The sequence below is a fragment of the Sapajus apella genome, unplaced genomic scaffold (assembly GCF_009761245.1).
Source record: "Sapajus apella isolate SASKATOON/1434 unplaced genomic scaffold, GSC_monkey_1.0 scaffold57, whole genome shotgun sequence".
Classification (NCBI taxonomy): Eukaryota; Metazoa; Chordata; class Mammalia; order Primates; family Cebidae; genus Sapajus; species Sapajus apella.
Genome location: NW_022436997.1, coordinates 3,845,806 through 3,871,280, shown reverse-complemented (window position 1 = coordinate 3,871,280; position 25,475 = coordinate 3,845,806). Strand labels below are relative to the sequence as shown.

At 35.1% G+C, this 25,475-nt stretch overlaps 1 protein-coding gene across 2 annotated transcripts in view; it reads right to left on the bottom strand.

The window, feature by feature from the left end:
* Positions 1-25,475, bottom strand: part of RIT2 (Ras like without CAAX 2) — a 373,167-nt gene that overhangs the window by 225,169 nt on the left and 122,523 nt on the right. For both annotated transcript variants that reach the window (XM_032245261.1, XM_032245262.1), the window contains exon 3: positions 12,262-12,335. In XM_032245261.1, coding sequence (XP_032101152.1) covers positions 12,262-12,335 — 74 coding nt within the window. The remainder of the gene's footprint in view (positions 1-12,261; positions 12,336-25,475) is intronic.

Genomic DNA, 25,475 nt, shown 5'->3' with positions numbered 1-25,475 from the left:
TATTATTATACAAGGCTGCTTGCTTTGAGAACCAATGGCCCCAGACTTACATATTTCTAAAATAATTTTTGAGTTTTATCTTATATTTTAAAATAATTTTATCTTTTTCTATAAGTTGTCAGTTTATTTTACTATTAAAATATTTGCTTCTAGAAACCTAATTTTCGTTCTAAAAATTATAAACAAAATAAAAATAGGTAATCAGCATGTTATATCTGACTCTAATATCAAATATATTCAGAATGAGAGCATGATAGATTTCCTTGTCGTGAGTTTATAAACAATATGTGAATTTTATTTGATGGATTTTTTTGACATTTGTTTTGACTACCAAAACCATTTTTATTTGGTTTATATTTTCTGGCCTTCTTCATTATAGTGATTGGCTTTTCCAGTTTTCTTGTTTAATCACAGTTGGTTTTATAGGCATGTACTGCACAGAGCCACTGTACTGGAAAAAAGTTACTAGTTTGTGGTTTGGATGACTATATCATTTAATTCAAACTGGAACACTTTTGACTGAAATGCAATGCTGCCAAAAGAATTAACAAGTATTGGCTGGGTGCGGTGGCTGACGCCTGTAATCTCAGCACTTTGGGAGGCTGAGGCGGTCCGATCACAAGGTCAAGAGATCAAGACCATCCTGGCCAACATGGTGAAACCCCATCTCTACTAAAAAATACAAAAATTAGCTGGGCATGGTGGCGTACCCCTGTAGCCCCAGCTACTTGGGAGGCTGAGGCAGGAGAATTGCTTGAACCTGGGAGGCGGAGGTTACAGTGAGCCAGGATCGTGCCACTGCACTCCAGCCTGGTGCCTAGTGACAGAGCGAGACTCTGTCTCAAGGCATAACTAAAAAATGAAAAAAAAAAAAAAAAAAAAAAGAATTAACAAGTATTAGCTGCCATACAGCAGAAGATACCAACTAAGAATGTCCTGGGAAAATCAGGATTCATGGCAATCCTATTTGCAGTAATCTTATTAGTGAATTGTTTTCAAGCATCTCAGAGCGGAAACAATGGATCGCAATGACCTTGGCCCACTTTCCACAAGATCAAAGGGTATGCTTAACTCCATCAATTCAGGATGTCAGTACGGTTGTAAACATACTCTGTCTTCTCATAGTTAGACATGGATTGGCCTGCGTTGATTTTCCTAATGACAATGCTTATAATATCGGTTTGCACTTAAATATCTGGCTATATTCTTTAATGTTCTTTTTTAAGTTTTCTTTTACCTTTTCCCCATATATTTCTGATTATATGGCAAGCCCTTCAGGTAAAGCCTTAGTTTTTAAAAATGTGCCTTACTTCTAGATGGACTAGGTAATACTAGTATGGAGTGATTTAAGAGGTATGTGAACAGAATACACGTTGTAAGATTATAGTTGCAGGATATCTGTATTAGAGTCTAGTGTTGTGCAGGCAGCAGTGAGGAGAAGCATATTGGAGGAGGTAGTAAAAGGTGGGTAGAAATCTCTCCACTTCCTGAGTGTCACGTCCTAGGGATAATACACAAATTTGAAAATTGGGAATGTTTTTAAAGCCTTCTCATGCCTTTGATTTTGATGTTGCATTGTTTGCATAGACTCTTAGCAAGTTAGTTAGCATCTATCAAATAATCAAAACTATCAAAATGTAGTAAAAACAGACTGGAGAGTTTGGACACATGTATTGATTCTGGAGTATAATTTGTGAGGAAATGTCCTAAACGTCATTCTAACAGAAGATCTTGATTTGGAACTTTATTTCCAGTTTGGGAATGATTCTAGCCCAAGTTTTGTTGTTTTGGACCTTAAAATATCCACAGCCCTGACAAAAACAAGCAATGGGGAAAGGATTCCCTATTTAATAAATGGTGTTGGGAAAACTGGCTAGCCATATGCAGAAAGCTGATATTGGATCCCCTCCTTACACCTTATACAAAAATTAACTCCAGATGGATTAAAGATTTAAACATAAGACCTAACACCATAAAATGCCTAGAAGAAAACCTACTCTGTACCATACAGGATATAGGCATGGGCAAGGACTTCATCACTAAAACACCAAAAGCACTGGCAACAAAAGCCAAAATTGACAAATGGGATCTAATTTAACTAAAGAGCTTCTGCGCAGCAAAAGAAACTATCATTAGAGTGAACCAGCAACAAACAGAATGAGAAAAAAATTTTTACAATCTACCCATCTGACAAAGGGCTAATATCCAGAATCTACAAAGAACTTAAACAAACAAATTTACAAGAAAAAAAAAAACAACCCCATCAAAAAGTGGGTGAAGGATATGAACAGACACTTCTTAAAAGAAGACATTTGTGCAGCCAACAAACATATGACAAAAAGCTCAACATCACTGGTCATTAGAGAAATGCAAATCAGAACCACACTGAGATGCCATCTCATGCCAATTAGAATGACAACCTTTAAAAAATCAGGAGACAACATGCTGGAAAGGGTGTGGAGAAATAAGAATGCTTTTACGCTGTCGGTGGGAGTGTAAATTAGTTCAGCCATTGTGGAAGACAATGTGGCGATTCCTTAAGGTTCTAGAAATAGAAATGCCATCTCACCCAGCAATCCCATTACTGGGTACATACCCAAAGGATTATAAATCATTCTATTATAATGACACATGCACACATATGCTTCTTGCAGCACTGTTCACAATAGCAGAGACTTGGTACCATCCCAAATGCCCATCAATGATAGACTGTATTAAGAAAATGTGGCACATATATACCATGGAATATGATGCAACCATTAAAAAGAATGAGTCCATATCCTTTGCAGGGACACGGATAAAGCTACAAACCATCATTCTCAACATCTGACACAAGAACAGAAAACCAAACATCACGTGTTCTCACTCATAAGTGAGTGTTGAGCAATGAGAACACATGGACACAGGAAGGGGAACATCACACACCAGGGTCTGTCAGGGGTCGGGGGCTGGGGAGGGATGGCAAGGGGTGTGGGTTAGGGGATGGATAGCATTAGAAGAAATACCTAATATAGATGACGGGGTAATGGATGTAGCAAACCTCCATGGCACGTGTATACCTATGTAACAAACCTGCACGTTCTGCACATGTACCTCAGACTTAAAGTATTATATACCTATATCTATATCTATATATCCCCCCACAATCATTTGTAGAAGAATAAGATTCCTTGAAGAAGGGGTTATGCTTAGTATTCTCTTTAAAGATAAGCTACAAACTGGGAAGAAAGAAAAAATTATTGTTTGTGACTATAAAGCAATGTGAGCTTTCAGAGAAGAATTATATAAAAATTAGGCTACTAGTAATTCAGAAATCAGAGTTTTATATATGGAAGACACTTTAGAGATCAAGTCTACTCTCTTCATTTCACAGCTGAGTAAACTAAATCTAGATTGCCTACAGGATTTGCTTTGACTGCAGAGTTGGTAAAGGGACTAAACCTAACACCAAATTACAACTGTTTCTCATTGTTCGAGAATGACTTAATCCAGGCCAAAGTCAGGTATGGGGCAAGACACAGGTCTCAGAATTGACTAGTTTTATAACAAAAAAAAAAAAAAAAAAAAAAAAAGAAGAAGAAGAAGAAGACATTTGGAGAATTACTTTTATTGCTTCTAATAAGAATGAAGAGTAGTCAATACATTTATAATTAAACTTACTATATATATTTTGCTAGAGTTTCACCTAAACTTATAATTATTCTTAAAAAACCTTATCTTTAACTTTTGAATTAGATCCTTTAGATATCAAAGATAACAAATTATCAAAATTTCTGCATTTCCACCCTAATACTTATCATAATTTGCTGCAAGTTTTAATCTAGTGTATCTCACTTCCCCAAACCTCAAGTATTTTGAAAACAGAGCCTCAATTTTATTTCATTCTGCATTTTCTTAACCTATTGCAGTTCTTGGTACACACTAAGTTATTCCATAAAAGAGGTAAAAAAAAAAAAAAAAAAAAAAAAAAAAAAAGAGCCTCAGTGGAAATTTAAATGGATTTTAGTCATAGCGGGCTTTAGAATTTGCGGTACTACCTTAGCTAAATCACCTAACTTCTATTAGCCTTGCATTTTCTATTTATGTAATGAATAATTTTTTTTCAGGAGATAGATCTGGAACCAGTAGATGGAAACTATAAAGAAATTCCCAGCTCATTGCAAGAAAACCTCTTTCTAGTAAGTAAAGTTTTCCAAAGCTACGCTTGTTTGTTTGTTTCCCAAAGCAGAATTCTTAACAAATGGAAGAGGTCAATCGTAGGCTGAGTGAGCATGTAGTGGAAGAGTTATGTATTAAAATAATGAAAAGCTGGAAAGATGGTTATGGTACCAGAGCTTTATAATCTGAGATTTGGTGATGCCATGCGATTATTGTGGCACTGGAAGACTATGTGTATAGCATGATAAAGTACAGGACATGCTCCCCCAAAATATGGTGCCTCTGAAATGCAGAGAACCTCAGAAGCAGAAAGGTCTATCTGAATAAGCAGAAAGGCCTATCTGAACTTCTCTCACCCCTGCTCTTTTGAAGATCCTCATCTGACAGGTAACCAACCCTATACCCAGAGCAAAGGAGTATTCCACATAAATGCCAAAAGGAATTTTTGATCCTTTATGGTATAGTAATGGTTTAATTTATAACCACAACCAATGGTAATGGTTTCTTAATATTAAGTCATATCCATTTTTATTCAATCATACTTGACACTACTGTTCATTCTTCATTAAACCTGAGCATAAAAATATACAGTTCTTCCTGGGTCTTTGAGTCTTCATTTTAGAAAGCTCCCATGTCATGTAAAGCTTTGGTTAAATAAAGCATTTTGCTTATCTACTGTTAATGTCTTTGTCTTTTGTTACAGGGTGTCAGCCATGAAGCTTGCAGTGGGCAAGGAAAATATATCACTTGTTCTCTCCTACAAGCACAAACATGAAACACATTGGGACTTGGCCTCCAACACTGCCACCAAGAAGACACTCACTTTACTTCTTTGTATAACATTTTACTCAAATTCTAGGTGATGACATTAATAATAACTTTTCTGTCTCATTCCTGGATTTGTTGTAAGGATAATAAACATATATTGAAAACGAATAGTTCCAAAAGAAAACAAGATGATATTATTAAAAATATTTCAACTGTGTTCACTCCTGTTATAGGGAACATAAGTTCTGTTAAATCAACTGTATAGACCACCTCCTGAATGGAAGAATTTAATAATGGTTTGGAGGCCAACATATCACCATCTGTTTAGCCTGAGGTACTCCTGACTACGTTTGGCTGCAGGTGAGATTAGCTTTAAAAAATTTTATTGATGTGAACATTTAATAGCTTTGTCTTTTTAATAGTATGTTTGCAAGTTTCTCAGTATTACCAGAGCATAGACTCTCAGATTTATCTCTCATCACTTACCACTTCACCCACAATGAGGTAAGATTCTCCATCTCCAGCCATATGTAACTGAAAAATGTTCTAATACTATTCTGTATTGTTCAACCATTGCCACAATAATGCTACATGACAAACCACCTCAAATGTAGGGTCTTAAAGCAACTAGTGTTCATGATTTTTCTAGTTCACAAATCTGTGTGGTGTCTGTTGCAGATCTGTTCCATGTGTGGGTAGGCTGGACTTTCCTTTTTTCTTTGGGTTGGGTTTCGGTCTTTTCACAGGTTTTCTCAATCACCAAAGACCAATGGCTATCTGCAGCATTCTCTTCTCTTGAGAAGTAGCACAAATACACTTAGTACCTCTAAAGACCTTAGACCAAGACTAGCAGATTGTCTCATCTGTCTGCATTCCATTGGACTAAGCAATCACATAGCCACGTCTACATCAATGAGAAGGAGAAATATATTGGCTATTTATCATTATATTAGCACCACACCTGGGACCAGGTAAGTCTACATAAATACTGTAGACTGAATTAATATTCCATAAATGAAAATTTCACTTACTACCAAAGCATAATTCTAGTTGAGTAGAGTTGAGAATTTCCAATAACACAGCTTTGCTATTTCCCAGAGCAGCCTATTTTGTTTTTTGATTTAAGCATTTCAGTTGCTACAAAACCCCTATTATAATGAGTTAAATTTAACCTACTCAATGTTCTTCCAATGAGATCTCTAGTTTCCCCTGAAAAACAAGTACACTTCTTCTTGGATAAGATAGCCCTTTCAAATAATTGAAGTAATTTTTCCATTCTATATATTCCCAGTGCCTTCAACAGTTATCACCCCCATAATTCCATTGTCCAAATGTTTCTATAAGCAAATGCATCTCTTAATATATAGATTTAAAATGGTCTTCATATGACTCAAATATAGAAGGAGATTCCCTATTTCTAATTGCTTATACAACATCAATATTCCAATTACCCAGTTAACTTGAAAGTTGTAACATAAAGTGATGAAAAATATTTTTTTAATTGTGAAAATCTTTAAGTACAAATGGAAATAATATAATGAAGACCTGTGTACACATGACCTAGGTTTTCAACTTAATAATTTACTATATTTATTAGAACTCTAATAGAACACAAATTATTACATGTATAGCTGAAGTCTACTTTGTATTTTCCCCCTTTCCTAACTGATTCCCTTTCAACTATAAGAGACAATGACTTGCTTAAATATTTTATAAAAATTACCATATTCTAAGCCATAACCAAAAATCTATATACATCAAACAATCAATTTTTAGACTATATTATTTACATTTTAATCAGAAATCAAAAAATTATTATGAGAAAATATATCTACTTTGTAGTGACTGCAGTATTCTATTTAAGTTAAATGTGTTTACAAATCTACAGCTATACAGCTTTTCAATCTAATACCAAAGAAGTGCCTTAAAACATCCTACTATACAAAATTTTGAATTTATAAGAATTCTCTTCATTTCTCTTAAATATTATAGATCAGAATTTTAGAATATTGTGATAATTCTTTATTACAAACTGTTACTTTTACACTTTAATAATACTTTTGCATAATATCTATTTGCCTTAAATTGGATAAAAAGCCAAAACCCATCAGTGTGCTGTATCCAGGAAACCCATCTCACATGCAAGGATACACAAAGGCTCAAAATAAAGGGATGGAGGAAGATTTACCAAGCAAATGGAGAGCAAAAAAAGCAGGAGTTGCAATTCTCATCTCTGATAACATAGACTTTAAAGCAACAAAAATGAAAAGAGAAAAAGAAGGACATTACATAACAGTAAAAGGATCAATGCAACAAGAAGAGCTAACGATCCTAAATATATATACACCCAATACAGGAGCACCCAGATACATAAGGCAAGTTCTCAATGACTTACAAAGAGACTTAGACTCCCACACAATAATAGTGGTAGACTTTAATACCCCATTGTCAATATTAGACAGATCAACCAGACAGAAAATTAACAAGCATATCCAGGACCTGAACTCAGACCTGGAATAAGCAAATCTAATAGACCTTTACAGAACTCTCCACCCCAAATCCACAGAATATACATTCTTCTCAGCACCACATCACACCTACTCTAAAATTGACCACATAATTGTAAATAAATCACTCCTCAGCAAATACAAAAGAATGGAAATCATAAAAAAACAGTCTCTCAGGCCACAGTGCAATGGAGTTAGAACTCAGAATGCAGAAACTAACTCAGAACCACACAGCTTCATGGAAACTGAACAACTGGCTCTTGAATGTTGACTGGATAAACAATGAAATGAAGGTAGAAAAAAAGATGTTCTTCGAAACCAACGAGAATGAAGACACAACATACCAGAATCTCTGGGACACGTTTAAAGCAATCTCTAGAGGAAAATATATAGCAATAAGTGCCCACATGAGAAGCAAGGAGAGATTTAAAATTGACACCCTAGCATCAAAATTGAAAGAGCTAGAGGAGCAAGATCAAAAAAACTCAAAACCTGGCAGAAGACAAGAAATAACTAAAAACAGAGCAGAACTGAAGGAGATAGAGACACAAACAACCCTTCAAAAAATCAATAAATCCCGGAGCTGGTTTTTTGAAAAGATCAACAAAATAGACCACTAGCCAGATTAATAAAAAAGAAAAGTGAGAATAACCAAATTGATGCAATAAAAAAATGATAAAGGGGATATCACCACAGATTCCACAAAAATTCAAACTATCATCAGAGATTATTACAAACAACTCTATGCACATAAACTAGTAAACCTGGAAGAAATGGATAAATTCCTGGACACTTGCCTCCTCCCAAGCCTAAACCAGGAAGAAGTTGAAACCCTGAATATACCAATAACAATGTCTGAAGTTGAGGCAGCAATTAAGAGCCTACCACCCCAAAAAAGCCCAGGTCCAGATGGGTTCACAGCCGAATTCTACCAGACATACAAAGAAGAGCTGGTACCATTCCTTCTGAAACTATTCCAAATAATCCAAAAGGAGGGAATCCTTCCCAAATCATTTTATGAGACAAACATCATCCTGATTCCAAAACCCGGCAGAGACTCAACAAGAAAAGAAAGCTTCAGGCCAATATCCATGATGAACATAGATGCAAAAATCTTCAACAAAATACTGGCACACTGATTGCAACAGCACATCAAAAAGCTTATCCACCATGATCAAGTAGGCTTCATCCCAGGGATGCAAGGCTGGTTCAACATACGCAAGTCTATAAATGTAATTCACTACATAAACAGAACCAAAGACAAACACCACATGATTATCTCAATTGATGCATAGAAGGCCTTTGACAAAATTCAACAGCCCTTTATGCTAAAAACCCTCAATAAACTAGGTATTGATGGAACGTATCTCAAAATAATAAAAGCTATTTATGACAAACCAACAGCCAATATCATACTGAATGGGCAAAAACAGGAAGCATTCCCTTTGAAATCTGGCACTAGACAAGGATACCCTCTCTCACCACTCCTATTCAATATAGTACTGGAAGTTTTGGCCAGAGCAAGCAGGCAAGAAAAAGAAAAAGGGTATTCAAAAAGGAAAGGAGGAAGTCAAATTGTCTCTATTTGCAGACGACATGATTGTATATCTAGAAGACCCCATTGTCACCGCCCAAAATCTCCTGAAACTGATAAGCAGCTTCAGCAAAGTCTCAGGATACAAAATCAATGTGCAAAAATCACAAGCATTCCTATACACCAATAACAGACTTAAAGAGAGCCAAATCAAGAACGAACTGCCATTCACAATTGGTACAAAGAGAATAAAATACCTAGGAATACAACTAACAAGGAACATAAAGGACCTCTTCAAGGAGAACTACAAGCCACTGCTCAAACAAATGAGAGAGGACACAAACAGATGGAGAAACATTCCATGTTCATGGTTAGGAAGAATCAATATCATGAAAATGAACATACTGCCCAAAGTAATTTACAGATTCAATGTTATTCCCATCAAGCTATGAGTGACCTTCTTCACAGAACTGGAAAAAACCACCTTAAACTTAATATGGAACCAAAAGAGAGCCCGCAAAGCCACATCAATTCTAAGCAAAAAGAACAAAGCAGGAGGCATCACACTACTGGACTTCAAACTATACTACAAGGCTACAGTAATCAAAACAGCATGGTACTGGTACCAAAACAGAGATATAGACCAGTGTAACAGAACAGAGGTCTCGGAGGCAACACAACATATCTACAACCATCCGATTGTTGACAAACCTGAAAAAAACAAGCAATGGGGAAAGGATTCCCTGTTTAATAAATGGTGTTGGGAAAACTGGCTAGCCGTGTACAGAAAGCAGAAACTGGACCCCTTCCTGATGACTTTCACTAAAATTAACTCCAGATGGATTAAAGACTTAAACATAAGACATAACACCATAAAAACCCTTGAAGAAAATCTAGGCAAAACCATTCAGGACATAGGCATAGGCAAGGAATTCATCACCAAAACACCAAAGCATTGACAACAAAGCCAAAATACACAAATGGGACCTAATCAAACTCCACAGCTCCTGCACGGCAAAAGAAACAGTTATTAGAGTGAACCGGCAACCAACAGAAGGGGAAAAATTTTTGCAGTTTACCCATCTGACAAAGGGCTGATAACCAGAATTTACAAAGAACTAAAACAGATCTACAAGAAAAAAACAAACAAGCCCATTCAAAAGTGGGCGAAGGATATGAACAGATACTTTACAAAAGAAGACATACATGAGGCCAACAAACATACGAAAAAATGCTCATCATCACTGGTCATTAGAGAAATGCAAATCAAAACCATACTGAGATACCATCTCATGCCAGTTAGAATGGTGATCATTAAAATATCTGGAGACAATAAATGCTGGAGAGGATGTGGAGAAATAGGAACGCTTTTACACTGTTGATGAGAGTGTAAATTAGTTCAACCATTGTGGAAGACAGTGTGGCGATTCCTTAAGGACCTAGAAATAGAAATTCCATTTGACCCAGCAATCCCATTACTGGGTATATATCCAAAGGATTATAAATCATTCTACTATAAGGACACATGCACGCGAATGTTCATTGCAGCACTGTTTACAATAGCAAAGACCTGGAACCAACCCAAATGCCCATCGATGATAGACTGGACAGGGAAAATGTGGTACATATACACCATGGAATACTATGCAGCCATCAAAAATGATGAGTTCATGTCCTTTGTAGGGACATGGATGAACCTGGAAACCATCATTATCAGCAAACTGACACAAGAGCAGAAAATCAAACACTGCATGTTCTCATTCATAGGTGGGTGTTGAACAATGAGAACATGTGGACACAGGGAAGGGAGCACTACACACTGGGGTCTATTGGGGAGAAATGGAGGAGGGATGGGGGTGGGGAGGTGGGGAGAGAGAGCATGGGGAGAAATGCCAGATATAGGTGAAGGGGAGGAAGGCAGCAAATCACACTGCCATGTGTGTACCTATGCAACAATCTTGCATGTTCTTCACATGTACCCCAAAACCTAAAATGCAATTAAAAAAAAAAACTAAAAAATTTTCCAGAACCAAAATAATAATTGTTTTCTTTTTTCCCTGGTATATTATCTTAAAATGTTAACTTAAACATCAGTATTTTGAATAGAAACACTTTTTGAGTGAAAAAGTATATATATTTGCCTTATATTAACATAGGTGTATTTGCTTTGGGCTTGGCTACTTTTGCCCAGTTTTTTAATTCCTTATTTGATTTTCCATCTTTATGTACATTTATGTCTTTTTAACCCAAATATAGTTTAGTTTTATTCTTTTGTTCAATATGATACTGACAATATGTGCCTGTTATAGGACAAAGAGTTTCATTTATTTGATTTCTAATATTTTTATATATATATTTGATATATATATATTTCTAATATTTGATATATATATATTTGATATATATTATAATATTTTGATATATATATTTGAGATATATATTTTGATATATATATAAATATATATATATTTGATATATATATATTCCTTGTTACCTTGTTTTTTATTATTTCTTTTTGTCTTGCATTAACAACATTTTATTTATTATTCTCTTTTTCCTTTGCTTGTTATCAAATTATATGGTTTATGCCTAGCACATAATATATGAGTTTACATTTTTAACATAACCATTTTTGAAGTATGAAGTTAAATAAATTATCCACCCTTCTTCAAAATATATCTAGGACTTTGAGATGTTTTAAATCTTAAGCCTTTCCTCACAACTTACTTATAAATGTGATGTAATATTTTATTTCTATTTTTATATCACAAAAAAATTATTTATCTTTCTCTTCCTCCTTCATCTTTTTCTTCTTCCCTACAGATTTGCAAACTAATGTATTAGACCATACTGAATCTTGGTTATGTTACTTATTCCATCACTCTCTCCTTAGCCTCAGTTCCATGAGTACATTTGCTAAGCAGATCTTCCTTCATATTTGCCTAAAATTCTCTAATGGAAATTATTGTCACATTAGTATCTAGGTCAGGGTTTTGTACAAACCTGAGGAAAAATAATAAAGGATTTTAAAATGGTATAATTTCATTGGCAATATAACACCTACATAGACTCTTTTATGTTTAGAAAATTCAGGCAATTTTGAAATTGTCCGATTGGTAATGAGTAACCGGTCACATTTTAATTTTAATTCTTTTTAAATTTAATTCCTGATGGTTACCACAATTTTTTTTTCTTCTGCAGGAATAAAGTCATCTTTTCTTTTGTGGTAAATATATTTAAAGTTAAAGCATAAAATAATCTCAGAGATTGGAGAGGTTTAAGAACATTACCTACCTGGCCCGCAGTGTCCAAGATGTCCAGATAAGCTGGCTCATTGTCAATCCTGACCTGGGTCTTATAAGCATCTTCTGAAAAACACAAGCCAACATTTACATTTAAATATGTTCTACAGGAAGGGCATGATTAATTTTTTGATTTCACATGGAAGAATTTCTAATTTACTAAGAGAATAAAAAATGCTACTAAAATAGCATACATAGATTGAAAAGGATGTAACCTAGAGAAATATAGGATAAAGTGTTCTGCTTAAAGTGAAGCCAAGTATATTTCTCTATCATCAGGACAATTTTATGATCTGAGGTGCCCTAGTAATGTTACCTAGAGAGCAACATGGAACAAATATTAGTTCTTTCTTAACAATGAAGGGCAAAATTGCATCCTAACATCTTAATGGTAAAAGCCTGAAAGCTTTTATTAGATCAGGAGGAAGACAAGATTCCCTGCTCTCACCTCCTCCATTTAACGTAGTACTAGAATTGCTCATAGTACTAATTGCTCTTAGCCAGAGCAATTAGGCAAGGATTAAAAGTAAAATCATCCCAACAGGAAAAGGAGTAAAATTATCTCTGTTTACAGACAACACGATCTTATTATATGTAGAACCTTAAAGATTACATACATGCAAACCCTAAACAAATTCAGCAAAGTCCTAGAATGTAAAGTCAACAAGCAAAAATCAGATAAGTTTCTATCAACCAGTAATAATATGAAAAGAAAAATTAAGAAATCAACTTCATTTATGACATCAAAAATAATAAAATACTTAGGAATTAACAAACGATGTGAACACTTGTACATCGAAAAGGGTAAAATGTTGCTGAGAGAAATTAAAGACACCAGTGTAAAAGACATTTGATATTTATGGACTGAAAGACTGTTAAAATGTTAATACCTGCCAAAGGAATGTACAGATTTTAATGTAATCCTTGTCAAAATCCCAACAATGTTTTTGTAGAAATAGAAAAAAATCATCCAAAGGACTGTAATAGCCAAAGCAATTTTGAAAAAGAACAAAGCTTGAGGTCTCACACTTCCTGATTTCAAAACTTATTACACAGCTTCAATAATAAAAGCATTGTAGAACTTGCACAAAAACAGACAAATGTATCAATGATGAATAGAGAGCCTATAAATAAAACAGAGAACAGAAACAGAGAGCCTGAAAATAAACCCTGAAACATATGATCAAATAGTTTCAGCAAATGTGCTAGGACTGAGTAGTCAATGAAGAAAGGATAGATTTTGCTTTTTGTGTGTGTGTTTTTTTTTTTTTTAAATGATTCTGAGAAAACTGGTATCACATGCAAAAAAGAAAACAATAAAGTTGGACTCTCATCTTATACCACATACAAAAACTAACTGTAAATGCATCAAAGTCCTAAATATAAAAGTTATAAAACTCTTAGAAGAAAGCATAAGAAAAAGCTTTATGATAGTGTATTTGGTAATGATTTCTTGGATATGATGCCAAAACACAAGCAGCAAAAGTAAAAGTAAATAAATTGGAACACATCAAAATTTAAAACTTCTATGCATCAAAGGATGTAATCAACAGAGAGAAAGACAACTCATAGAATGGAAGAAAATATTCACAAATCATATATCTGATAAGGGGTTACTGCTTAGAATATATAATGAACTCTTACAATTCAACAAAAAAAACCAATTGGATTAGGAAAAACAAGCAAAATACTTGAATCTACATGTCCAATAAGCACATGAGAAGAAGCTTAAGTTCACTAATAATTATTAGGGAAATGAAAATTAAAATCCTAATAAGACTATTTCATACCCATTAAGACATTATCAAATAAAAATAGCAGAAATTAATAGTTGAGAATGTAGAGAAAGCAGAACCTTTGTGTACTGTTGGTGGCAATGTAACTTGGTTCAATTGTCTATGGACAGCAGTATAGAGATACCTCAAATAATTCCAAATAAAATTATCATATGATCCAGCAATTTCAGTACTGGGAACAATTTCAGTACTTTCAACCCAAAAGAGTTGAAAGCAAGATCTTGAAGAAATATAAATCCATGTGCTCCAGCAGAATTATTCACAGTAAACAAGAGGCAGAAACAACCAATGTGTCCATTGATGGATAAATGTAGGCAAATTATACCATATACATACAATAGAATATTATTTAGCCTTAAAAAGGAAGGAAATTGTGATACATGCTACAACATGGATGAACCTTGAGTACATGATACTAAGCGAAATAAAACAGTTACAGAAAGATAAACACTGTATGACTTCACTTATATGAGGTGCTTAAGTAGTGAAAATCACAGAAATAGAAAGAAGAATGGTGGTTGCTAGAGGACCAGGAAGGGGATAAATGGGGTGTTGTTTTTTAATGGGTATGGTTTCAGATTTGTAGGATGAAAAAGTTCTGGAGATTGGTTACAGAACAATGTTTATGTCCTTAACACTAATTAACTGTAAAGTTAAAGTAGTTATGATGGTGAATTTTATGTTATGTGTATTTTACAATTAAAAAAATTAAGGTAAAAAAGTTGGATTCTCTCTACTTTAATAATAGAAAGTGTACATATAGCCACCTTAAAGTTTATGTTAGAATGGAACAAAAACATTAGAAAACTACCTGCTCCCAAGAGCTTTCTGTTGATGTGATTCTATTTAACAGAGCAAATTTGAAGTACAGCAAATTTGAATACTAGAAAAGTATTTAACACATTAAACATTCATGCTTAACTTCGATCCCCGCTATGGTCTGAATGTGTGTTCCTTCCAAAACTCATGTTGAAATTTAATTCCCAATGTGGCAGTTTTGAGAGTTAGCACCTTAAAGAGGTAATCCCTGATGAATGGATTACTCCATTCATGCATTAATGAGTTAATGGGTTAATGGGTTATCAGGAAAGTAGGACTGATGTCTATATAAGAAGAGGAAAAGAGACCTAAGCTAGAGATTTAGCACACTCAACTCCTCATCATGTGATGCCCTCTACCGCCTCAGGACTCTAGAGAAAGTCATCAGCAAGAAGGCCCTCACAGACGTGGCCCCTTGTTGAGCATGTAAGCCTCCATAACTGTGTAAAATAAATTCATTTTTTAAATAAATTACTCAATTTCAGGTGTTCTGAGTGACAGCAAATAGACAGTAAGTCCAAAAAAAAAAAAAAAAAAGCAACAGAGAAATCAGCTATGAGACATCGATGAGATATGACACACAGCAGATAATAAAGAATAGAGGAAGAGAAGAAGAAAACTAAAAGATAAAGAAAAATGAGATGTAAGTTTTGACGATAGGCATTGAGGATGAATAAAAATTGTGTACAATCCCCTAGTTGACATTATTTGCAAAATTTCAAAATATTCAATGTAAGGATTATGTCTTTCCCAAACCTATGATCAAGGAGGAATAAGAAAGATGAGAATCAGAGTGGGAAAAACTAAGTGAGAAGAGTCATAGGTTTGGGAATGAGCAGGATCTTACTTAGAAGTATGAATTTTTAACCAGTGAAACTTTTAGGAGCTAGATGTTCCCATAGAAATGTTAGGTCTGTGTAAGGTCACAGAAAAGCTGTAATCAATAAAATAGAATTTTCTGGGCCCAGACTCTTGAAGTCTTTTAAATTTGAATCTCTCTTTAGTGTTTATTTTATTTCAGGCCAATTAGCCTGCTATATTCTTTAGCTTTCATTTGACTTTATATTTTATAATATGTGATGCTCACCCAACTTAAGTGTTTGCCTTGACAACTGAATGACTTCATGTTTTGCATTCCTAATTCCTATCCAGAGACATCAACAGTTCTTCAGTTTCTTGAACAGCAAAACAGTATCATTTGCTTAATCAGAGAAACATAGTTTTATTTACAGTTGTAAATAACAATTGACAAAACTCTTAGGAGGAAACCAGGAAGTCATAAAACCACTTGTGCTACAATCGATTAACCATTTCTATTTCTTTTCCTTGGGAGGTTTGAGGGCCTACAGTCTGGGATTGAAAGCTTAGTAAGATCCAGTTCCTGCATAAAAAAACTTACAGTCTAGTAAAAGGGCACATACACAAAAAGATTCAAATATCATACAATATGGACATTAAAATATGTCCAAGTTGTTAAGGGATCAAAAAGAGAAAATAAATTCTCTCCAGTAAGGAATGTAACTTACAACTTTAAAGAGATTAGTGTTTGAGTGGCTTATTAAAATGAATGGGATTTTTCCAGATGAAACCTAAATGAGATGCATACTCAGCAGCCATAGTACCTTCCTCTGAGTAGCAAATTCTTGGTGAGATTAAAAAGCATAAATAACTAAAAGTGACATATAAAATCTGACACTTTAAGAAAGCAGAGTTTTTACATGATTTAACATTGTCGTTTTGTTTTAAAATAATGTTTTTTTTTTAAATTAAGGTAAAATTCAAAAATTAACCATTTGTAGGTATACAATTCAGTGGTATTTAGCACATTCACAATGTTGTGCAACCATCACTACTACCAAGTTCCAACTTTTCTTATCACTTCAAAAGAAAAACCTATACCCATTGGTCAGCCATAATCTACTCCTGCTACTCCCACCTGCTAGCAACCACCAATCCAAGGATTTACAGATTCTGAATATTTCATATAAATAAAATTGTATCATATATATTACTGTTTGTGTCTGGCTTTTTCACTTAGCATATCAAGAGAGAGGCTGGGGCTAGAGTTAGTTCAAAGTGATCAGGTCGTGATGAAATCTTCTGAGTGTGAGACTGATGTTTAGTTGCAGAATGTACCAGTACTTTATTCCTTTTCATGACTGAATAATATTCCATTGTATGTGATTATCACATTTTGTTTTTCTATTCATCTACTTATGCACGTTTGGGTTACTTCTACATTTTGGATCATGAGATAGTGATGGAATAAACATTTTTGTACAGTATTTTAATTATTTTGAATAAATACCTTATAATAGAATTGGTGGCTTACATGGTGATTCTATGCATAACATTTTTAAACCTGCCAAATCTTTTTCCACCATTGCTGCAACATTTTCCATTCCCTCCAGTAAAGTACAAGGATCCCAATTACATGACATTTTTGCCAACGCTTGTTATTTTTATATTTTTGATTATAAGCATCCTAGTTGGTATGATGTAGTATCTCTTTGTGGTTTTGATTTGCATTTCCTTAATGAATAATGATGTTGAACATTTTTATATGCTTACTATCCATTTGAATATTCTCTTTGGAAAAGTGTGAATTCAAGTGTTTTTTGTTTGTTTTTGCTCTTTTTTTTGGTTTAGGGATACACGTACGGGATTGTTATAAGAGTAAACTGCATGTCATGGGTTTTTTTGTACAGATTAGTCACCCAGGTAATAAGCATAGTAGCCAACAGGTATTTTTTTTTTTTATCATCTCCTCCTCCCATCTTCCACTCTCAAGCAGGCCCCACTGTCTGTTGCTCCCCTCCTTGTGCACATGTGTTCTCATTGTTTAGCTCGCGCTTAGAAGTAAGAAGATACAGTGTTTGGTTTTCTGTTACTGTGTTAGTTTGCTTAAGATAAGTCTCCAGATCTATCCACGTCCCTGCGAAGAACATGATCTTTTTACTTTTCATTTCTGCGAAGTAGTCCATGGCGTGTATTCACTTATTTTCTTTATTCAGCCTTCCATTTATGGGCATTTAAGTTAATTCCATGTTTTGATGTCTTTGGCATTGTGAATGGTGCTGCAACAAACAGACATGTGTGTGTATCTTTATGGTAGAAACAAATTAAATTCCTTTGGGTATACACCTAGTAATGGGAGGCTGGGTCAAATGGTAATTCTGTTTTTAGTTATTTGAGAAATCACCATATCACTTTCCACAATAGCTAAACTAATTTTCACTGCCACCAACAGTGTATAAGCATTCCCTTTTTTCTGCAACCTCACTGGCATCTGCTAATTTTTTAACTTTTAAATAATGGCCATTCTGACTGGTGTGAGATAGTATCTTATTGTGGCTTTGATTTGCATTTATCTACTGCTTAGTGATGGTGATATAAAGGGATGTTGAATTTTATCAAAAGTCTTTTCTGCATCTATTGAGACAACCATGTGGGTTTTGTTTTTAGCTCTGTTTATATAATGAATCACACTTATTGATTTGCATACGTTGAGCCAACCTTGCATCCCAGGGATGAAGCCTACTTGATCATGATGGATTAGCTTTCTGATGTACTGCTGGATTTTGTTTGCTAGTATGTTGTCGAGGAATTTTGCATATAGATGAACAAACTATGGCTGAGAGTGTGGGATCAAGGACATGGGCTGCTTGACAGCACACAGCCAGGACTAAGGTCAGTGGGCCTGTAACTCAGGACAGAGAGGACCCTGAGCAGGTAGTGATGATGAAAAGGTTAAGGCCAAATTTTAATATAGCTGAGTCCACAGGAAGATGAGGCTGTCTTTGGGCCTGTACTTGTGACTACAGTAAATGAGCCTGCCACCTGGATTTTGGCCTGCCTTCTCAAAATCTTTTCAATCATGATCTGGGGCTCCACTGGAGTTTCACGACTTCCTACTTAGATCCCAAAGCGTCTAGCATGTTTCCACGAAGCCAGTTGTGAATGGCTGCCAAATTATTGTTGCTCTGGAGGAATATGAGCAGCAGATCTCCTATTCTGCCATCTTGCTGACCTCATGTACCCCAATTCAAGATTTTTCTTCTATTTTAATGTAAGCATCTACAGCTAGATATTTCCCTTTTAGCACTGCTTTTGCTGCATCCCATAAGTTTTGGAATGCTGTGTTTTTTCATTTTCATTCATTTGTAAATATTTTCTAACTTCCCTTGAGATTTCTTCTTGAACTCCTTGGTAGTTTGAGAATTGGTTGTTTAACTTCCACAAATTATAAATAGTTCAGTTTTCTTTTGATTGCTGATTTATAGTTTTAGCCTTTTGTGATTGGAAAAGATATCTTGTATGATTTGAATATTACTTTCTACTTATACTTGGAAGACAAAGACATCCTTACTGGGAGAAGTAGCACTTAACTAATTAGGAGTTAAGAAAAAGCGAAGCAAGAGAGAAAAGGAAAAAAATATACATAAAAAGAAAGAAAACCAGAATCTCAAATGTTGAAAAGAGTATGGAACAACAATAATAAAAACTTGGATAATTTCAGTGTGGCTAAACCCTAGAGTTTAGAGAGGAAATGTTAATGAAATTTAAGCGATAAATCAGATTAACTTATGAACATATTTTAAAGAATCAGGTATTTGAGTGAGGTATCTGAAGTAAGACTGCCTGGGTTTAAACCCTGGTTCCATCATTATTCTCTGTCTGATTTTAGAAAAATCACTTGACATATCTAAAACGTAGATGTCTCATTTGTAAAGGTAACAATTATTTGTGTTTGGGTCATGGTGTTGTTTTAAGGATTTAATGATATAAGGTGAGGAAATCACCTTATATCTTGTATATAATAAATACAAGAGTGTTTGCATTTAAAAAAAAACCTAATGAAGGGTAAATATGTTCGTTATAATTAAGAAATGGCCTCATTATAATGCCATCTGTAAATGTACATTTTAGAATGCTCTCTCTGGCCGAAGTGTAATGAGTGAATTGAAAGGTGGAAGACTAGAGGAACAGAAGGAAGATTAAGTAGATATGTAGTAATCCAGGTGAGAAATACTGTCTAAGATAATGGCATTTGGGTTGGAGGAAATTTGACAGAGTTGCAAGATGTTTAGTAGGTAGAAACTATAGCGCTTAGTGACTAAACATATGAGAAAACAAGAAGGAAGAAGTTAGAAGAGCTGTCAGATTTCTTGCATTTGAAGCTGGGCAGATGGGTATGACATTATCTAAAAGAGGGGAGGTAGAAGGATAACCACAAGTTTAATTTTAGAAATGTTGACTTTGGTAGCCGGGCGCAGTGGATCAAGCCTGTAATCCCAGCACTTTGGGAGGCCGAGGCGGGTGGATCACGAGGTCAAGAGATCGAGACCATCCTGGTCAACATGGTGAAACCCTGTCTCTACTAAAAATACAAAAAATTAGCTGGGCATGGTGGCACGTGCCTGTAATCCTGGCTACTCAGGAGAATTGCCTGAACCCAGGAGGCGGAGGTTGCGGTGAGCCGAGATCGCGCCATTGCACTCCAGCCTGGGTAACAAGAGCGAAACTCCGTCTCGGAAAAAAAAAAAAAAGAAATGTTGACTTTGCCATGTCTGTGGCTCATTTAAGACAATAAATGAACAGTTAACTAGGCCTGAAGCTCTAGATAAAGCTCTAAGACTCTTCTTTCATTCTATTCATTTATGGTCTTATTCATGCCAATCTTATTCTGCATATTTCAGCCTGTTAAATATCTATGCTTCTGAAAAACACCGGTTTACATATTATCTGTAAAACACAGGCCTTCTGAAACTGAAGTCAAAAACTCCTAGAGTCTGGCTGCAATCTACGTTTTGTTTTATGCATCATTTGTATTATAAGCAAAAAGCAAACTGAATCACTGCTAAAAGCTTTTAGAACATCATCAGATTTTGGTACAACTCAGTTATTATTCATACTGTTGATTGTGAGCCACAAGTAAACAAATGAATTCTTTTCAGAAACCGTTGTTGTAGAAAGCAGTAATGATCAACCACAGGAGGCATTTTTCCAATGCATAATGTTGAGTAACCCACACAAATCGCATGATTGCCAGCTGCAGGAGTTATGAAGACACACAAAAACACACATGGGCAGATAGAATCATGGTCTCTACTCTCAAAAGGTTTGTAAAATCATGGTGGGAGACACGCACATAAACACGCATCTACAATGGGGTGTTAAAATCACAAAACATAAAAATCCCACTTCAAGGAAATTCATTTCTTATGACTGTGCTCCAGAAGCCAGAAGTTGTGGAAAGTATGACTTGCAGAGTGCTCCATCTAGTATGATTTTAGCAACTTTCAGTGATTCTAAATTTATTCAGCATATGGCCAACCGTACACTTTTTCTATTTTCTATTCCACTGCTCTTTGTACATTCACTGATCTTCCTCTCACAAAAGAGAAATCTTGTGGAATCACTTGCAATTTATTTGAAGATGCATGGGGTTGTTTTTCAATTTCATAGGGAAATAAGAACAGTTACTCTGAAGAGGGCTCTGTGACCCAAGGATTATAAGTAAATCCTTCAGATTTCTTGTTTGTTTATTTAAACTCAAAGGCCCAAAGAAGAGCCTGCTGAGGCCAGGGGCACGCTGAGTAATCTAGGCGAGAACTGCTCTATGTGATTATATGAGCGCTAGATAAGCCCAGCACATGAAACGTACACCAAATAAAAGCTCCTCTTGGGATCAGAAAAACTCCTCAAAGGGACTTGATGAGAATTGGCTGGAAACTAAAGCCAGGCCTTTTATCCAAGGTTTTTTTTTTTTTCTCTCTTTTAAAAAGTGTCTATCAGAGTACACATTTCATTGTGGGGAATCTAGGTCACCTGCCTGGCCTCCATGGAAACTAATCCTTTTCATTTCCTCCTCATAAACAATCTTTCTGTTTCCATTCATTCACTCCCTTTGAGACCACCCATGCAGAAATACACTGTCAGAAATACTCTCTTGAATGCATATAAACACTTTCCTGAATTTCAATCATCTGCCTATAGACCCAATCCTGAAGTGAACTCATTTATCTTCCCAAGCATGAGGCCAAATGTATACAAAGCTTTATCAGGCAGAAATGTTAGCAGCTGCCTGCTATATCATTTGCACAGAAAAGCACACTGGGACTGCATTCTTGGAAAAATCTACTACCTTAAAGTTTATCTCAAAGTACTAATGTTTAATTTCAGATCATTGCTTCTCAGGATATGTCTTCTCTACTGTCCCTCTGTAGCAGAATTGCATAAGAAGAAATCACTAGAGGCTGTATTAAAGCCTCAAACCTATTACTAAATATATGTTATTGGTCAGCTATGAAACTTTATTTGTAAGATGGTGATAATAGTAAACACTAGTCAATGCATGGGAGTTCTATAAGGATCAACAAAAGTAGCACATAAGATAGAGCTTTTGAAAAAAGAAAGCAAAATTGAAACTAGAGGAATATTATGTTAGGAGTTTAATTTAGTGTTGCTTCACATTAGCCATATGAAACTAAATTATTTCTGCTATTTATATTTACCCATGTGGAAGTACATTTCCCAAGTAAATAATAAACATTTTGGCAAAACATATTTGCAATAATCATCAGAAATATAAAGTTTTTGGTTAATTAGAAAGTGTAAGGTGTTCTTGATAATTTTCCCAAAGCAACGAATGTAATTTTTTTTCCAGAATAAACATATTCATTTAAATTATTTTAAAATATTTTAGCTGGAAATATAAAGTTGGGATAATATAAGACCAGCAAAATGTACAACTGAGAAAAATATCAGAAATTTAATGTTAAATTTTTATTAGATAACTTTTAAATATCTTAAGATAATGGAAAACTTCTTACATGGTTTACCTCATAATTTAAAATATATAATTGGTATTATGGTAAAGCTATTTTTCTGTAACTCTGAGCTATTATACATCTCCAAGATATTAATCACCAACCCCAATTTTTTGAAAGCAATAAATACTACAGAGACTCATAGAATCTATTTATAAGATCTTTCTCAAAGGATTACTCAAATAAATCATCTCAATTGTGGGCACGTATGTGCATGTGTGTACAGAGCAGAAGTATCTTGCAACATAGGGTGTTGGACACTTTTTCCTGAACAAGATGTTAAATCATGGATGAATCAGCATTTATACAAGTCTAATGTATGTATCAATATATTGATCAACAAAGGATTCAATAAATATTTGCGTATGTAATAGGAGCTGCACACTTGGATGACAATACAGTCTACACAGTTGAAAAAGGTAGGTGGTTTCTACCCACATTGAATTTATAATCTTGTGGGAATACATATAAAAAGCAATTGCACTATACTTTAATGAGTGCTACATTAGAAGTACTTTGAAGGGTGCTTATTTGGGGAGATTTCAGAGAACACTCGGAGGAACTGATGTTGAGCTAAGGTCAGTCCAAGTGATGGAAAGAAAACAGTTTGGAAGGAGGAAGACTAGGAGGGCTTGGCCAGGAAGAGAGAAAGGAAGTTACATGAGATCTGATGTAACCCTTCCTTTGAGCCTAAACATTCAGTGAAATGCCATAAAAGTCTACATGTTTGTTGGCTGTGAAAAAGGTTTGTAAAACGGCTGAACTTAGCTTGTGGAGTGACTTAGGGTAAAGAAAAATAAACCTTTTCTATCATAGAAGTAAAAGCTGAAGACGGGGGAGCCATAGGACATATGCTCTAAAAATTCATAGGAATTATATGGCAGAACATGGATTTTTTTCTCATGCTGTAATATTGAGAATTCAGTACAGTTTCCTTAGGTCTGCGAGAAATAGGAGCTTCCAGATATTTGACTTACACAGCTATTGAAATCTTTCCCCCAGAAATTTCCCAGAAATCAACTATCCCACTAGCACCTGTTTATATAAATGGAATCTCCCTGGTATCAGAGGGATGCTGGTTATTATCAAATCCCCCACCACCACTAGGTAGGTAATAGGGTAGTTGATACCAACCAGCATCTCTCTGATACCATCAGGAGATTCCCTATGTCACTACTCTGGAAAGTCGGCCCAAAGTGGCCAATCACACACTTGCTGCAAAGTTTGCAGGCAGATTCTCCAGTGAGTAGCATGCTTGTCAGAATGTCTGTGCCCCTGGACTTCTCTGCAAATGGCCTTGCCCTGAATGTAAAACCCAATGAGGAGAAAGCTGGGGTGTGTCCTGTGAAACCACAGAACCCTGCCTGGAGATTTGCAGGTGCAGAGGACCACTACTGGAAGATGCCATTTTAAACAGTGACTTATCAAATCAAGGACAAGCAGAAGGAGATGTATTTGACAAGAAATAATAGTCATCTTCCAACAAGGAGACCTGTAGCCTTGGCAAGAGTATGCTGATGGAACAGCCAAATTACTGCTCTTCCCCAAAGCCATTATCTACAGAAAATGCTTCAGGGTATCTCTCTCATAAGTTAGGAACATTTAATTGTTTCCTTTCAACCTGAGAGAATAGAAGGACCCATTGCAAACCTGGCTCTCTTCTGCCAAATAGATATGAGCAACAGGACTAGATCACGGTCATTGATGCTGAATGTCTCCAGTTCTTTTTTTCTGCCTCACTTAATTATTGTTTGGGGATGAACAGGGAGAGAAGAAGATATTCTTTCCTTCCCAGCATGTGACATCTCTTGGTCTACCTTTTTTAACTCTCAACATACCCTTGAAGAATGGCTTTATGATCCTAAGACCATGATCTCTGCAATATCTGTCTTCCAGAGGTTTTATATGAAAGAATGAGCTTAAATACATATTTTTCTTCACAGAAATAAAAAGAACTTTTATAATCAGGGCAATCGTATCAGTCTTAGAGTCTTAATGACTGTTCAGCCTCAGCTGATGGACCCTCTGAGATGGTTCCAATGTATCTCTCATCCCCATTGAGAAACTATGAGAAAGTCTAGTGACAAAGGTCTAATCTATACTAAGACTGCTGTTTCTCAGATGATAAAATAAACGGAATTTTTCCTATTCTTCCTGCTATGTAAAATTTAAAACCAAGAGCCATTCATAATCTCAAAAGACCCAATCCCAAATGCCATAATCTTGACTGTTGAAATCCTGGAAGATAAAATTCCAGAAATATAATTCTGGAAAAAAAATTTTAAGAAATATTGAAAACATATTTATTCATTTTTTAAAGGGAATTCCTTTGAGAAAAATATAAAAATATGAGAGAATACTTCATAGGCCGCTTTACACAATAAAATAAGTAATACTAACATACATATTTTTGCAAGCATAAACAGGTGTATTATTGATAGTCTCAGGAATATGACAGCTATGATCAGATAAACCATAGTCATAAAGAAATACATCAAGAAGTGAAATGTATAAACACATATCACTAAAGTTGTTCATTGTGTGCACATAGGTTTATAATTGCAGTCAACTAAAACACTGTTATGAACAACCTAAGTCCTGACTAGATTGACTAGAATCCATGATGGGTCACCATCACATATGTCCCAAAAGCTGGGATCTCAATAAAATTTTTTTTCACAAATGCAGATGTACAAAAAGGACATCTCTTCATTGATGGTGAAAGCTTTAACCTTTTTACATTGAGTACCAAGGAAGCC